General features: G+C 44.2%; 1 protein-coding gene across 25 annotated transcripts in view; it reads right to left on the reverse strand.

The window, feature by feature from the left end:
• Positions 1 to 7,393, reverse strand: part of dlg1b (discs large MAGUK scaffold protein 1b) — a 49,038-nt gene extending 41,645 nt beyond the window's left edge. For 7 of the 25 annotated variants that reach the window (XR_013291171.1, XM_077557920.1, XM_077557912.1 and 4 more), the window contains exons 1-3: positions 6,940 to 7,382; positions 4,693 to 4,824; positions 1 to 145 (exon numbers count right to left, since the gene is read on the reverse strand). The exon at positions 1 to 145 is cut by the window's left edge and continues 10 nt beyond it. Coding sequence is in view for 23 of the 25 variants with exons in the window: in XM_077557920.1 (XP_077414046.1) it covers positions 1 to 145; positions 4,693 to 4,824; positions 6,940 to 6,958 (296 nt within the window). In the remaining 2 variants the exon portion in view is untranslated. Of the gene's footprint in view, positions 146 to 4,692; positions 4,825 to 6,939 lie in introns of all 25 variants that reach the window. The other 18 variants (XM_077557926.1, XM_077557925.1, XM_077557922.1 and 15 more) reach the window with 12 other exon arrangements.
• Positions 7,394 to 17,719: the final 10,326 nt, after the last annotated feature.

Here is a 17,719-nt window from a genome sequence, read left to right on the forward strand (position 1 = left end):
GTGCTAAGGCTGGGCAGCGTGTCGGAGGTGACGGTGGCGCTTTGAAAGCTGGAGAAGTCCCACAGAGCCACGCCCTCCGCCGGCTTGGAAGACTCCGCCCACCTCTGGCTGTCCAATAAGGTCACTTCATAAAACTCTTGGATATCTGCAGCCCACAACAACAGCAACGTCGTCAATGTGTTGTCATGGTAACGCAGCCGTTCTGGGATGTGACAATGTGATGAGCGCCACCTGCTGCCTGCACCTTTGGATAAAAATGGCCTTTTTTCTCCTCTAATTTCTATATTTGTAGAGTGATTGGAAAGCGTTCCAACACGTAACTGTTCAGTTTATCTGCAATTTATTTCCAAAATAAAAAGCTAACTTTTTTGTTTATCTGTCATCATTTCTGCATTTCTTACCCAATGCAAACTATTCCAACTATATACAGTTCATCTTATCCCTGCTGCAATTTTGTTTGTTTTTTTTTTACAAAATTTCAAAATAAAAGGCCATATTTCTCTTTATTTTTGGATTTCTACATTTTTCAACCAATTCAAATTGGATCTTATCTCTGAGATTATCCCAGGGCATTTTTTTTTCAAAATAATACTTACAAATGTGTTGTTTTTTCTCTTCAACTTTAAACAGTTTTTTGTTTTTTTTCAAAATTGCAAAATAAAAGCCCCCCCAAAAAAATCTTTAATCTGTTCATTTGAACTCTATCGCAATTTTTGTTTGAAAATTTCAAAATTAAAAGCACCAAAAAAAAGATGATTTGTTTTTTGAACAATTGCAGCCATTCCTATTTCAACATGTTGAACTCATTCCATGTCATTCAAGATCGTTCCAAATTCCAACTCATTTTGTATTCACAGAACTGGAGTCATGGCAGCAGTTTTGCAAGATGCCGGATCCGTTTGAGAGGGAGGAGCGGATGGCGGCAGAAAATAAGGGAGGGGAGGCGCGTGTAGCAGAAGGTCCAGTTGGATTTTAGGATGCGTTCTGCGATTCCTGAGAGAATGAACAGCCGGGAGGAGGAAAACGGCGAGTGTGTGACGCTCAGCCTCAGTCGTGTTTTGTTGTCGTGTCCTTGAGCCACAAAAGCAAACAATGGCGACCGCGGCGGTTTTGGGGAGACCAACCCATCATCGACATCTGATACCGAAACAATATATTAATGAATGAATTAATTTGGTCAACTTTCGAAAACTACAAACAAATGATTTTGTCAACACGCATTTTTCATTCAATCCAAATAGAACAAAATCCGCATTTTCTGATTGCAAACAAGCAGATTCCGATTCCGTGAGCATGAACGGCCATGATGGCTTTTATTAACGGGTCAGCTGAACACGGTGTGGTGGATTCGGAACTATGAATGTCAGGACTGGTCTCGTGTGCTTCTTTTTTGTGGGGATTGGCTTGTAGAGGAAGCGTCCGCCGATTTGGCGTGTCCGCAATGCCAACTATTTGGGATGCATCAAACTGCTAAGCCAATTTGATTTATTTTTTGAAATAGAAAAATATGGAAATGCTGCAAGTGGAAGCTATCTTGAAATGCGTGTGAGGAATCCATCAATCTGATGGGTAAAAAAAGTGCGATGTGAAAACAGTGAAATATTTCTCCACTTCTACTGAAGATTTGTGTCACCACACGTTTGCATTGAAGAGCGCTTTGGAAAATGTTTGCCAATCGTAAGTAAGGCCGCTTTTCAGCCTGCTCCAGGCACTAACAAGTGTTTTAGAAGTGTTTTCAAAACTGCAGCTAGCGAGCGCAACATGCACAAACACACGGGACAGACAGGAAGTGCATTCACGCTTCAAAAAAGAAAGAAATAAAAAATACAACGTTCCAACAATAATGTTAATGCGACTGCTAACTAATGCTAGCTAACTTACTAGCTCATAGCACGGAGCCATAATAGCCACTGCAATTGCGTGTCAAGTTGTTTTTCATCTCAAAGATGAGAACATTTGATGGGAAATAGTTTTGGATCTGAAAAGGTTCGATATAATCTGCTGAGAAAAAAAATGCAGGGGTGAAATGATTGTCCTGACTAAAACGAGACAAATAAAATGATGTAATGACTCAAATGCTAGATTTATAGTCGACTAGACATGGACTAAATAAAAAACGGGATGAAGTTGACTAACTGTGATCAAAACAAGTGTGACTGAAATTGGACTAAAACGGGGACAACATTTCAAAAAGGCAGACAAAATGAACACTAGTAAAGAACAAAGTTTGATTGGGACTTTTTAGAAATTTCTGTCGGGCTTGCAGAGCGAGTCGAGATGCTCAGAAACGTGGAGACAAAAAACACGTTTATTTAGAGAAACCTTTCAAGCCGAGTATAAGAAAAAAAAAGATGAAAATAGATGAAAGGAGAAGTAAAAATACTCAATTTGCCCCCCCCCCCCCCACTTTCTGTTGCCTTGATGGAGGCCAGCAGGCTTCAAAACGCTTACAAATTCAACACTCAAAACCGTACGGAAGCGCGTGCGTGCGTGCGTGCGTGCGTGCCGTCAAGTGGTCATGTAGGACAAGAGAAGAAGAAGAAGATGAGCAGAGTTGATGTTTGCCATCTGCTGGTGTGGATGCAGGCCAGAGAAAGAAGGACAAGAACAACACAGTGGAACGTCTCCTCTTGGGGGCGGGGGGTGCTGGATTAAAGGGGGGGGGGCTGGGCGCGGGGTAATCGTCATGTCCACAGAGGGATTACAAGCGAGCGGGCCTGCCGCTGCGGTCTGTCGCCTGACTTTCTCCCTCTCGGGGACGCCAGCAAACTCACCTTCCGCGCCAAGCGACAACCGAGAAAGTGGCACCCGAGCACGAGACGCGCCCGCAGCCGCGCATGTTGCCGCAACGCACGTACAATTTCACTTCCTCAACATTCGATCCCAATTTGCCGATTCGCTGTCAGGAACATGTCAAAGGGAGTGCGCGGCGGCGCGAGCGAGGGTGACGTGGGACGCCACACAAATCCCACAACGCAAGCGATGTCTCACCAGATTGAATGCGCGGGACGGACAGCCAGACAAGATTTGGGGCAAATGACTCATTTCAATGTTCCCGTATTCCAAATGTTTAGCTTGCAGTGGCCGGACTGCAAGAAAAGCCACCATCGAGCGCTAAAGTGCAAAGATCGACATAAACACGAGAGTCACTTTTGTTAAAGGCTCATTTTTTTCAAACGCTGCCAAACAATAACAGATGCAGCTGACATGTTTACGGAATAGTTTGAGGGCCGCAGCTATCAAATAGTTTGCTATTCAAATAGCCGACGGAAAATTCAATTCAATATTCGGGTATTCCGATTAAATTAAATAAAAAAGACATTAAATTATAAATACAGATGACAAAAAAACATTTGATTTATTAATGAGGGAGCAGCTGGTTTTCATTGTTGGAAAATCCACTTCTTTTCTTTTGACTTAAATTGATATATTTTCCCCAAAGATTTTGTTGTACGAGACGAGGCGACGTCAGAACCACAGCAGCCATTTTGCCTTCCAAATCAACACAGCCGAGTACACCTGCTTTGTTAGAAAATGATTAGCAGGGAAAGTGCGTCCAAATGTCATCAAACGGCAGCCGTATTAGCATTAGCAACACTAGCTGCATCAGTAGCGCTACTCTAGTTAGCATTAGAGGCACTGTAGCTGCTATTAAATGCTAGTAACAGGTGCCATATAATACAGTGTCAGTGCAATTAAGTGGATTTTTTTGGTTTCGCGTCCATAATCATCAAGTGAACTTGATATCGAAACATGTGCTGACATCAGCGACGAGGCTACATCTTCGTTACGCCGTGATACGTTGTTGGCAACAACTTCAAAATAAGAGCGTACCAACCCATTGATGTCCATATATTATTTGGTAAAGTAAGATTTATGTTCAAGATGGCCTTTTCACGTGCCGCCGCTCCTAAATGAATGTAGAGGAAACACTGTCTATGAGAGTTGTCAGAAATGTTATCAAAGATATATTACGACAACATATGTGGAAAAAAAACATAGTTGGATTATAAATGTATTGAATGCCAAAACTTTGTACACGACAAAATAACTTCTTTCCTTCACCCCATTCTGAGTCTTTTTTTTTTTTTCATGCAATTGTGGTCTGCTCTCTGGAATCCAACGCACACACACGCGCACACACACACTCCTGACACACTTTGTTCCTATGAAGTGTTTGAAGTCTGATTTGTTCAACCTCTGAAACATTTTTGCAAGTAGGAAATAATGTCAATGCAATTCATCTGTTTGCAAGCTCCAAAAACAGAAAATTCCTATTTGAATTGATTTTTATGTAAAAAGAAAATAAAAACATGTACACCCTGTACAGTATTTAAACAATAAAAATATCGGATCTTTTTGTTGTGGCGTGATAAATGCTAGCTTTAGTTGACTGCTGAGTTTGTGTGTTTGCCATATTGCATATAGACGACTAAAAGGGGTCCTTGTGCTCTAAGCGCTATCGGGACGGACGGGTCTGTCTTTAAAATGATGGCTCCTTCTTTTTGGAGGAAATTGTATGCATTAAAAGTACTAGTATTGGTGAAAATTTCAAATAAAAGGTGTTAGCAAACATCCTAATGCAGATCATGTCATGGGAATGAAAATGTCCGAAGCCGATTGGTGAGCTTGCCAAAGAGCAAACGGTTGCGCCGCGCAAGGGAAGCTGGCCGGCAGAGACGCGCCACGTACCGATGAGGGCCTGGAAGAGGTTGCTCCGGAAGATGTCGATGACCCTCTGGATGGAGGCGCGCAGCTGCCGCTCGTCGGCGTGCTGCAGCTTGGCCCGGTACTCCTCCAGCAGGGACAGCGCGCGCTGGGCATCTGCACAGCAACGGGAAAGCGGACACGCTCACTTGCTGCTCGCAAATGGCGAACCCTTCCGACGCTTGCGCTGACCGGCAGCCACGGAGCGCGTCGGTGCCCAAAATGGGGCCGAAAAGCCGCACAAATGCCGCACAAATGCCGCACAAATGCCGCACAAATGCCGCACAAATGCCGCACAAATGCCGCACAAATGCCGCTTGCGGTTTTCCAAAGTCAAAGCAAAGGTCGGATTTTGAAAAAGCACAAAGCGAATACGTCTGCTTTGGTGGCGGACAACAGAAACGGGAGATTTCATCCAGAGAGGCGGAAAACTTGAAATGATGAAGAATTGGACAAGTTCAGGTTAAAGGAGGTCTCCTAAAATCCTATTAGCTCAGGGAGGAAAATATGTTAGCAATAGGCCGGAGCCGTTAAATCATGGTATAAACACTTGGTGTCAGTTATGCACAGATTGATGGATATACACGCAGTATGTAGATTGATGTTTTGATCTTCTTTTTTTTCTTTTTTCAACAAACCCTAACTTTAGGTTGTGTGTAAAATAATGACATCATCCAAGTCGATTGCTTGCGAAATTACGAATGATTTTGGCCATCTGAATAATTGGTCCGCCGTTTACAATATCATCTGAACCCCTTTGCGGTCCTGGTCTGACCCCCGGGCCGTACCTTTGACGCCCCCTGGTCTTCGGTCGAAAAGCTCGAGATTTGGAGCGTCTCCCACAAGTGACACGTGAGAGTCAACACAATTCAATTGACAAGACTTTAAATATATCATTTATCGAAAGCAGAAGTCCCAAAATTGTCTTTGCATTAATATGTTCTTTGTCTAAACAATAAAAGTGTTAAAAAAAAAATCCATTCTGCAATATATCGCCACGTTACAGCGCAAAATTCTCGTATCCATTCAATATGCGGCCCAACCGATTTTTAAAGATCATTTTTTGGTGTAAATATTACAACAAAATGTCTTAATTAGGGTTAGGCTTCACACTTTAAACATGGAAGAATGTTAAGCCTTAACATTTCACTGCAATGTTTTTCAAACCTAAAAAGGATTGCAATCGGTTTAAGTCCAGCGGTTGCGTATTTCCCAAACTGCAAACTGCTGCAAACATGGAGGACGAGTGGAGGAGGCACGACGTTCACTGCAGGGAAATTCAACCAGTATTTTGATTTTGTGGGGACCAAAGATTCCAAAAACGTTACCGCCTTTGTCATTTTTGTATTGACGTCAAGAAGAAGGACGTGATGTGGTTTCATTTAGTCAACAATTCATACAAAGTCAAAGACTTAGTGTTGCTTTAATTCAAATGAGGGGACAAATGGACTGTGATGTCATGTCACGTACGCTACTACACTTTTAGAGTTTAAACAACAATGAGATGAATGAGAAATTACAATGTAGGATGTCGAAAGGGGGGGGGGGGGCAACTGCTGATGTTGAACATGCAAAGTTGGGGAGAAAGATGCAGGGCAGAAGGAAAAAAGTTACTTCAAGTAACCAGTTCCTTTTGCAAGTAAGTCAATGAGTTTGTCAAGCAAGTAACTCATAAGTCATACATTAGTGAGACACGACGAGGAACTTTCCTCTGACGTCAGCCATTACCGATAAATCGGTTCTAGCCAATATTATTATTGCGATCGCTCAACTCGCCAGAGAAAATCAAGAAGCGAGAGAAAAGTGCTCAAGTCCGGCTGACGAGCAGCAGTGGGCGAGTTTGCGTCCATTTTGTTGCGCATTTTGCAAGTTTTGCCTTCCAAGCTTGTTTTGGAGTTTGCGCGAAGTTTGTCGTCAGCTGCTTCGTCACTCGCAACTCGCTTATTTTAGTTAGCACGTCCAGCTAAGCGGCTAGCTCGCCTTATTGCCTTCGCTCAGTCACGCGGGCCTCCGCGGCCCGGTTCGGCCCGACGGAACCAGCCGGGCCCGCCTGACGCTCCGTCCCACGAATAACGTGGGCTCCGCTTCGTCTTACGAGCGAGCGGCGACGCCATTTGGACTTTCGCCGTCCCAGCGAGTAGCGGCTAGCATGCTAGCTGGCTAGTTGGAAAGCGGCTTAGGCTACCCGCGGCAGAACCGGAACCGCCACCACCTTTTAGGCTAGCGTCTTACCTTTCTTTCGGACCGGCATGGCGCCTCCGCTCCGTTTCGGCTCGGCTCGGAGGCGCTCGGCTGAACGTCCGGACCAGCAGAATGTCGCCGTCCGTCCCGACGACAGGAAGCGAGCAAGTGGACAAGTCCAAAGTCAAACTCGACAGGGCGGGACGTGTCCCACCGGCGCGAGTCCAAATGGGAAGCGCCAAGCCGACAACGGTCCAGGACCGGACCGGACGGTGCCGCTCTGGTGGCTCGAGACGTCCCGAACCGCTCGCGCGCGCGCACACTGAGGTCGACCCGAACCGAGCCAAGCTGTTCCCCGCCCTGTGTGCGCGCGTGCGCGGACGAAAAAGATGCAAAAAAGAAAATCAGCCGAACTTGCTTATGCTCAAGTAGAAGCCGCGCGCGTGCACAAGATGCAGCCACGTGCACGCGCTTGGAGTGCGTTCGTGTCAAAGTTGGGAGAAGAAATCCCTCCGCCTCCTCTGCGTCCCCTTCCTTCTCCTCTTCCTGCTCCTTCTCCTCTGCCTTCTCTTCCTTCTCCTCTGCCTTCTCTTTCTTCTCCTCTGCGTCCCCTTCCTTCTCCTCTGCCTTCTCTTCCTTCTCCTCTGCCTTCTCTTCCTTCTCCTCTTCCTGCTCCTTCTCCTCTGCCTTCTCTTTCATACTTTTCTCCCCCTTGGAAAATGTGAAACTTTCTCCAAAATGGTGTCCCTCTCCCTCTTTGAGCTCAATGTATGCGTGTGCAGGCGCTTCATGATTCCTCGTTGGGGTTTGGGTCAGGGGATGATGTCATGGTGGCCAGCGGGCGAAATTGCCGCACGTCACAGTCGGTCTCTTGTGAGGGCTGCAGAAAAGAAAGTAGTACTTGTACTAAGAACTACCGATACCGGAGTACCAAAATACTGTACTCACATTTACTGTACTTGAGCAAAAGGAAAAAGTAATACAAAGTGGATTTACTTCATGACTCGGAATAGTCACATATGTCTTAAAGAAATAGTTACTCGCACTTCTTTGTCACAAGTAGGACTGTAACAAGTTTCATGAGTGAAAGCTGTCAGAAATTCAAAATATGAGGACACATGTCGTTTGCATGTCGTTTGCATGTCGTTAGCATGTCGTTAGCATGTCGTCCCATCCTCGAGTGTCTTTTTCCGTCAGCACTCCAAAAACATGCTAGAATGCTAGCTTCATTAACGTTGTTTGGGGCGGGACTTATTTGAAGCCCAAATCATTTCCAGGTTCGGGACGTTGACTTACGACGCCGAGACGGGACATGCCTCCATTTTTCAAATTTTTTTTGTTCCCACTGATTCGCCAAATGACGATTTCATCACTTCCTCCTACTATGCAGCCAATCAACGGACCCGTTTGTTTTTCAGCTTGATTACGAAAAGAAGTTTGACGATAATATCAGGGACGATTTCTAGGGCCCTCCCCGACAGTTGATTTTTTCTTAGCATGGGAATTTAAAGCGCTGCAAGAGCGTGACACTGACGCCCAAAGGCGCATTCCAGGATGGTCGCCAGTGGGAATTTTCCCAGTTCAAAGCAGGAAGTGCGTACGGGAACGCCCCCTTGAAGTGGGAAATCCCACTTGCGAAGTCGGGAAGAAAAAAAAGTAGGCCGACTTCGCGGACGGACGACATTGTGACGTCACTACAATGGCGACGCCTTCGGAACGGTAAAAGGCAATTTACTGGCGCCAGCTTTCTTCATTGATAAATATTCGACAAAACGCCACGTGACAAAACGTACGTGACTTCGTACGTCGCTTTCTCCCTGCACGAAGTCAACTACTCAACGGTCTTATGAAAGAAGATCAAAACAAGAAATGAAGCAAGTTTGCTGGAGGTCCAAATGAGCTTTCAGGACCAACGTAAAAAACAATTGACCACGACCCGCCATGTTGCTTGTTGACTTTTGCCTCAAACGCTTTCAGGTGAGAATTAGGAAAAAGAAACTGGGATCTCCGACTTCAGACCATCCTCGAATGCAGCATTACATCGATTAGCTTTTTCCACAAGCGTAGCTAACTTTTGTTAGCATGCTTACTTTCATTTCTAAGTTCCTTTAACACATTTATTACATTAGCTGACTTGTTTTAGCATCTTCCTAGTATTGCTACTAAACTTCTGTTTTCACATTTGGTAGCATTTTTACAATAGCTTGTGTTTGCACATGTCCCAGCCTAGCAGTAGTCATAACTTCTATTAGCATTTTCGCTAACTAGCATTGGTAGCTTCAATCTGTGAGCACATTTGTGAGCATTTTTACAGCAACTTCTGTCAGCATGTTCACTAGCATGTTGACTTTAAAATTCTCTTCGCTGCTTTCCTAGCATGGCTCACATGTTTTAGCACGTTTACTAGCATCGAGTCCGCCGGAATGCGCCTTTTGGCAACATGTGGCCTGCAAAACTGGCGAGCAGTCTGTCATTGATAGCCATGGCCGCGGCCTTGCCGGCATCCCAAAGGTTTTCACTTTGCTCCATGTGAATGTTGCTTTCGTGTTTTGATGTGGCAGTCGGTGACAGTCGGTGACCGTCGGTGACCGTGTGTGCGCGTGCCAAAGTACAGCAGCTTAGCGGAGTCCGATTAATTATGAGCATGTTGCGACGCTGTGACATGATCACTAATCACTTCAGTGGCTCTCATGGCGGGGGGCCAACAAATCAGAAATCCGACCTGCGCGCACGCGCACGCACACACCGCGCTAATCTGTGGACTTCCTGCACATTTCCCGCTGGGCTCTTTGCGTTGCTCAGGGCCGCTAAAGCCGCCTGCGCGCGCGTTCACTTTTTCCCGCCGCGCCGGCAGGTTTCTTTTGAAGTCAAATGCATTTGCCATATTCCGATCAACTATTGCATCGTAGCGTCGCTTACAAATGGACAAATGAACGCACACAGGACGGCTGCCGGCGTGTACCCAATCCATCCCATTTGTCGATGGCGGACACTTTCTTAGTTTTGACTCTTTAGTTATTATTTGTGTCGTAAAAATGTCACTTTGAAAGCGGGCATCCACAAATGAACTCCGAGAGATGTTTGAAGTCCAAATAAGTGCTTGTACAGTTGGATGATGTCCCGCTTGGTCAACAATCAATAGACTTCCTCCCTTCCACCACAGGATGTCCCCCCCCAAGCCTTTTGCCACCGTGGACCGTTGGTGACCGTTGGTGACCGTTGGTGACCGTTGGTGACCGTTGGTCTCGGATTTGGAGGTGCTGATTTTCATCCGACTGCTGCATGTGAAGCGCTACAGTTAAAACCGTTTTGTAAAAGTGAAAATGTCGTTTTTGTTTCCAATTTGGATTGTTTTGTTGATCTGAAGCAACCTTGGGCCGGTCTGAGGAGAGCACTCGGCCCCGCGCGCGTGCTAGCATGAGAAAGTGAGAGTGAGGCCGTTGCCGCGTCAACGGCGACAATGACACCGGGGACGGCGCGGTACCGACCCGGCCGCAACTTTGACATCAGCGGACCAACACACGCCCGTCGCTAACGCTTGGCAAATGACACACAAGGACGCCGTTCACGTCTTTCCAGCGTTCTGACAATCCGTCGACTGTGTGAGCAGCGCACGCATGTTGATGCGTGTCGTGCGTGCCTTTATTATGCAAATGCGTGCGTTCCTGCCACCGTTGAGCTCCGAATGACAATCGAGGGCAGGCGGGGCTCAGCAAGCTTTTGGAAAGCGCCGGCTGATCAACCTGCCAGTTTGACGCACACCCAAATTTGCGGCCATCAAGGTGATGCGATGGCCGAGCACCGAAGCGCCGATTGATTCCCGGGCGACGAGCGGTAGCGGCGCTTGCACTGCTGCTGGTGGGAAAGGCCAGTCGGGTCCAAAAGGGCCACAATTGCTGCCAAACTATGATTGGACGGGTTGCGCAATGAAGACAACAAACTGAAGTCAAGTGAAAGTCCAGTTGTGTTTTTTTTTCTTTGACATGGTTTTGTTATCTTCATGCTTGAAGCGTCAACTCATTAATGAATCACAAAGAATGATGGCATGAATCGTGTATTAACGCAGATGAATCATTTAGAGCGCAGATGATCTTGACATCGGATGGCTACGTTAAAGGTAGCACAAGTTAAACATAACGACATGCGTTCAAGTCAAACTTTTAATGAATGTTTGCGGATGATATTCGGAATATTTGCTCATGTCAAACAATCGCTGTTATTTTTGGGGTCATTTGAAATGACGCAAGTCATGAACTGATTGGAGAAGGAGGAGCGTGTGCAGTGGATCCAGAAATGACGTCCTCAGAACGTGAAATGACAAAATCATTGAACACATAACAGGCGCTCTTGAAATTTGGCGTCGATTAAAAAAAGCCTTTTGAATGCGAATTCTAAAATGTGATGCAAAATGGTCATCGTTTGGCAGCTCTACTTCAAATCAAAGCACAATTCAGACTTTGTTTTTGCTTCTGTCGTCCGTCCAAATGCTTTGGCCACATTCATCAATATGGAAATTCCATTTGAATGCATGACAGTACAATCGCCAAGAATATTGATTGCATTCGATTAGCGCTAGCTCTAAATCTGCGGTTTGGACACCGATTTGTGGCCCGACGTCTGTTTTGGAGCAGCCTTCAGCGGCTCCAAAACAAACCAAAAAAGAACTCTTGCCATTGTTACGCACCGTGTAGTAAAATAAGGAAGGCAAAATCTCTCGGTCACCAACCGCACCAAATTTCACCAAAAAGAAATGCATTTTTTTCAAATTCAAACAAAAACAAAAAAAAGTCGCCAACGGGAAGAAAAAAAAACGACAACAACACCAGACTTTTGGAATTCAAGTGTATCATTCTGCCGTTTGAAACTGTTTAAATGACACGCAACAAGAATTACACGCTTGGTATATTTGAAAACAATTTGTTCCGTTTCTAAAACATACCGTTAAGGAGATAATCGAAAGGTGCTGGTGCTTTCAGGGCCAAACACGACGGTGAGCACAGGCAGGAAGAGGCGGGACTCCAGGGTGGGATTCAGTAGCCTTTACTGGATGGAGGGTTGATGGACATGACATGAGTTTGATTGAATGGAAATTGGAATTCATCTTGAAATTGACTTGACGTCGATATTGAGCTGCAAATTGAATGAGTCTGAAATGGAATGAGTCTGAAATGGAGTCTGCAAAACAAGCAGAGGAAAATAATACTTACTACTAGCTCTCAATATTAGTACAAATAAACAAAGGCTCCAAATATATGGCCAAGCTATCTAGTAATGCCCAAAATGCGGGCGCAACCACACATTGCATCTCAACCATACAAAAAGGCTGAAAGGAAAAACAGTGCAAGGACGCCATCTATGGGCCGTGAAAGATCACTGCACTTAGTGACGGCATGAGTAGCCTACATACGTTCAGCAGCCATCAAATGCGCCCCCTCCCACAATGACGCAGTTCGGAGGAGCGAAACTCGGCACTTAGCGGGACACTACAATATGCAAATACAACAACGACGACAACACAGCACACGCATAGACTCGAATATTAATGACCGCGAATGACGGCGGCACAATGCTAGCGGGCTAATGTGGCTAACTATGCTAGCGGGCTAATGTGGCTAACTATGCTAGCGGGCTAATGTGGCTAACTGGCTCACGAGCAGACGACTGCGGCAGACTTAAATAATGAAGACAAAACACGAGCACTTACTTTGTTGTCAGTGCGTAAATGAACATCAATGAGGCAAGCCAAAGTGCCTTATAAGATCAACAGACTTCAACTAGCTGAACTGGATCGCAAGTTTGCAACGGACTCAAACCAGAACAGGAAAAAAAAAACGCGAGACATCAGCGCGCGAACGTGAACTTGCGTAACTAAATTCAATAGAATGCTCAGCCTTTACGACACACAGAGCTAGTGCTACTGCTAAAGTCATGAAGGATCCCATTCCAATGCTAATAGCAATTAGCATTGGGTAATAACAGTTTAACACACAAATGCTGTGGAAACGCGGGTCAAATGAGAGTAAGGTAAAATAATACTACTCAAAGGCACAAATTCTTCCCAATCTGTGAAAAAAAAGACTATTAATAGATCTCAATGGCAGCTGTCTTCTATCTCGTTCTAAGGCTACGTTCACACTGCGGGACCGTCTTGATGCTCAATTGGGACTTTTGGGTGAAATCCGATTTTTGGGAGCAAGCGTTCACATGACCTTCATTGCGACCTCAGTCGGTGTGAACGTTCTGCGGCCCCAAAGTGACCGCATGCGCAGAAGAAGATACAACGTCACTCCCCAAATGATTCTTATGTTGTTATTTGACTTACTTTCTCATGTATTTTCTCTTTGGCCTTTTGAGTCCGATTGAAAGTTTTCAAGGAATTTGGAATTCAAAGACATCATTATCCGAGGGCTTTTTGTCCCTAACACACGTTTGCACATGACGTCACACAAAATGGCATTTTTGAGGTCCCGGTTAGCCCACCAAGTCCCAAGACTGGTGAAAATGTGGAGAGATTTATGTCGTGCTTGAAAATGAAAATTTGGCTCATTTTGTAGAAGAAGAAAAGTTCAAGAATAAAGTGTTCAACATGCAGGAATTGATATGATGAGGATGTAAGTTGAGGTGCAAGTCTTTCAATCATCGAATATTTTATTGATGGTGTTATCAATGTCAAAGAAAATAATCCTGATGATTATTTTCCTCATAATCGTCCAGCCCTAAAATGATGAACTATAGTGTATTTTTGAACCGAGTTATGACCAGAAGTAGTTTGAAATGCTGTCATGTGAACTTCCGCAGGTGAGCTCAGCAAGTGCTGGTTGTGGATTGCAGCAGGTTGTTGACAACGTCACGTGACGCATGCCTGTCCACTTCCTTGGGGGTCCCATTATTGCCATATCTTTTTTTTTTTTTTATTATCGCCATATCTTTTTTTTTCTTTTTTTTATCGCCATATCTTTTTTTGTTTTTTTATCGCCATATCTTTTTTTGTTTTTTTTTCATTATCGCCATATCTTTTTTTGTTTTTTTTTTATCGCCATATTTTTTTTTTTTTTTTTTTTTATCGCCATATCTTTTTTTTTTTTTTTATGACCATATCTTTTTTTAAATTTTTTTTATCGCCATATCTTTTTTTTTAAATATTTTTATGGCCATATCTTTTTTTGTTTTTTTTCATTATCGCCATATCTTTTTTTTTTTATTATTATTATCGCGATATCTGTTACTCAGCGTGCTTGCGGTTGTCCCGGCGACGGCTCAACTGCAAACAACTCCAACCCCCAATATTGCATGTGGCGTCACATCACAGCACAGCATTTCCGTCCAAATGAAACAAGAGCGACCTTAAATGAGCAATAAGTAGATCTCCCTCACTCCCCGCCGGAATCGAACCCCGACCCTCGGAACTGCGAGGCAGATGTGCTAACCACGGAAAGGGAAAATGCTCCGAAACTTTTCCACCAGGGGGCGCAAAGGAACGCTGGAGTGTCGTTGGCCAATAAGTGAGAGACATCTAGTGGCCAATCGGGGCATTACAGACCGTTTTTTCTCCTGCCTTCTGCTTTCGATTGATTATGAATTGTTCCCTGCCGTTGTGTTGTTGGCACGTGCACGAATGCCAGGACGGAAAGTCGTGCGTGGTCCGTTGTGGCGAAGCCCAGCCAAGCCGAGCCAAACCCAAGCCCAGGCCAGGCCAGGCCAGCGGCTGCTGGTGCGGCTCAAGTCCTTCAGGCTAAGATGGCAACGATCGGCAACATTGTTGGTGGCAAGCGGCAACATGTCCAGGTCGGCCGCCGCCTGCCTTCCTCTGTACAGCAGCCCACCGAACCTGGCATGGCGTCGGCCGGCCGTGGAGCGTATTTCTACGTCTGTGGGAAAATATGCTCACTTCTGACTTATTAATATGGACGTTGATATGACGTCACATACGTTTGTACTTTGTTTGAGCACAAAAAAAGTATCACATACGCTGCGTTGTTCATGTGTTGTTGTTTTTTGAGTTAATAAGAAATAGATACGAATTAGCATTTTATTGTTTGTTTTTTACTCAAACGTTTGTTTCGACGCAAATGTGGAAATTCATTGTATCCTGCGTGTTGTATATAAATCGGCTCCAGCCCTATTTTTGATTTTTTCTTTTAATTTCATTGTGTTGTTTAAATGCTGAATGTGAATGGAGACGTTTTGCCTTGGTTTGATTTGTCAAATGTCAAGATTGATTGTAATTGTATATTTGTTCAATAAAGAAATACAAATTATATATATATATAGGCTCCACCTCTCTAGACTTTTGCATATTTGCATTCAGGAAGTCCTGCTGATCTGCTCAAGGTAAATTTTCTTATAGCCACATTTATACTTTTCCTTTCAATGTTGTATTGTGATCTGTCACTAATATTATCAATAGAAGAAGGACCTGCTGAGCTCCGTTGTTTTTTTTTTAGCAATGCGGCTGAAAAATGGTACACGTTTAGGCTGACCGCTGTTAGATGCTAGGTGCTAGATGCTAGATGCTAGGAGCTAGGAGCTATAGCTAGCTACGCACCGACGCCACCGCCGGTGTTTGTTGCCACTGTTGACATGTTTCAGGATACTTTGGTCAAGTCATTATTCACCTTTACATATGTTCTCCTTTTCAGATGCTAAAACAATGTGTGTGTGTGTGTGGGGGGGGGGGGGGGGGGCGCAAAGAAATGGAGGGCACGGTGCCATTCGTCCGGACCCAACCATCCGATGGACACGCAGCAAAGCACACTCGTGGCTTTAAAACAATAAAGCTATTGTAACAAACTGGATTAGTACGCTACATTTGTATTTCTTTCTTTTTCATTTTCATGCCTGATGACAATTTGGTCTATCGAACGTCCACATGACCTGTTTTGAAGCCGATTTCAACTTGACGTCCTCAGTATGTCACCAATCTAGGCTGAAATGACCAAATGACGTCATCTGCACCCAACTGGGACGTCTTTTCTCCGTCTGCCCGTTACGTAGAAGCCAGCTTGTTCCCGCGTCGGCTTGCTCCGTGGGAGGCTGCTTGTGGATATCCGCTCTGCCGCTCTGCCGCTCTTCATTTTGTCAACGAGAACCACATCCAAATATTTCCGCCAACGCACATTTTTCACCAGACGAGACTAAAACCGCATTTTTGACGACTAATAAAGACGAGACGAAAATTGAGGTCAAATCCCGTCTCTGCTAAGCTGTCACAAACACACAGTGACTCCGCCACTTTCACATCATGCAACAACTGTAGGCTAACGTTCAAACAGTGTTAATCTGACCGCTAACTAATGCTAGCTAATTTACTAGCTTGTAGCGTGGAGTCATCATAGGCACTTGTTGATAGACTGAAATTGTTTTCAATCAAAAAGATGAGAGAAAATTTGACTTGAAGTCGTTTTAGATTCGATGGAAATGTTCAACATGAACTGCCGGCAAAAAAAAAAAATGCAAACGGGTGTCAAATGATTGTCTTGTCTAAAACCAGACTATAATGCTGACAGTTTCTGTTGACTAAAACGACAACAAATAAAATGATGTTATCTTGGACGAGACTAAAAGGCTGGACTTTTATAGTCCACTAAAAGTTGAGCAAATAAAAATGGGATGAGGTTGACTAACTTTGATAAAAGCAAACAAGTGTGATTGAAATTGGACTAAAACTGAGACTATATTTCAAAATGGCTGATCAAAATGAACACTCTCCGCTATTATTTTCTTTCTATTTATTCAAACAGAAACGTTGACATCCGCAAGCAGCCTACACATTGCGCAATACCTTCTAATTCAATTCCATTTATTCATAGCCTGACGAATGAAGGCTTGAAAATAAAAATGCTACTCACCATTTGTTGATGGGAAAGGACGCACGTCCATCTTTCATGTGGATGTCAATAAGCCGTCCGTCAAAGTCCAACGATTGGCACTGGACAACATGCATCTCGTCTGCGTGTGTTTCTTCCCAACGTCTCTCGGCCGGAGAAACGTTGGTCAAACCCGAGTCGGGCGGGATCGATGATGTTGTGATCATCGTTTGGAGCCGCGACTGACGCTTGTTGTCGTAAATCAACTGCGGCGGAGACCGACCGTTAAGAAATAAGAACAAAACGTTTGATTTCTCAAGTGGGAACTTCACAAGTTGCCAGCGTGAAATTCCCTTCGAGGACGTCATCTCGCTTGCTAGCTTGACTTTATTTCCAGATTGGATTTGCTGCTTCAAATTCAGCACATGCTTGATTTTTTTTTGTTTTGATTTGTTTATTCAAGATATAAACAGAAAGTAGCAGAAAAAAAGATTTAAAGAAGAGGAAAAATACACAAGCTTATACAAACATCATTAGTTATAGTTTATATGTTCAAAAGGCAGAAGTTGAAAACTGATCTCATCCCTTTTATTCCTTCTATGTTTGGACTTATTTCATGACAATAATAACTTCATGTATTTCAATAAAAGAAAAATGTCTAAACCTGGTCATATATACAAGTGCACTTTGCCATATGGACATGAAATTCATATAGCAAAATACATTTGTAAATCATATCCTCATACTCACAATTTCCAAAACACTCATGACAGCATTTATACAATTAAACAGCTCGTGTCTGATGTAAGTCTTTTTTTTTTTTCATTTTCTTTTAAACAATTTTTTTAATTCAGCAAGTGATGGACATCTTCAGTTCAAAAATCATTCCACAAATGAACACCTTTGCTTAATATTTGTTGTTTTGATTTTTGTGCTTGAAATGTTTGTGCCGAATTTCCTGTCCACATTTCAAGTTGCGCTGCTCGCGCTTCCTTCACTTGCAACACGAAGGCCCTTCAAAAGTG

The sequence above is a fragment of the Vanacampus margaritifer genome, chromosome 2 (assembly GCF_051991255.1).
Source record: "Vanacampus margaritifer isolate UIUO_Vmar chromosome 2, RoL_Vmar_1.0, whole genome shotgun sequence".
Classification (NCBI taxonomy): domain Eukaryota; kingdom Metazoa; phylum Chordata; class Actinopteri; order Syngnathiformes; family Syngnathidae; genus Vanacampus; species Vanacampus margaritifer.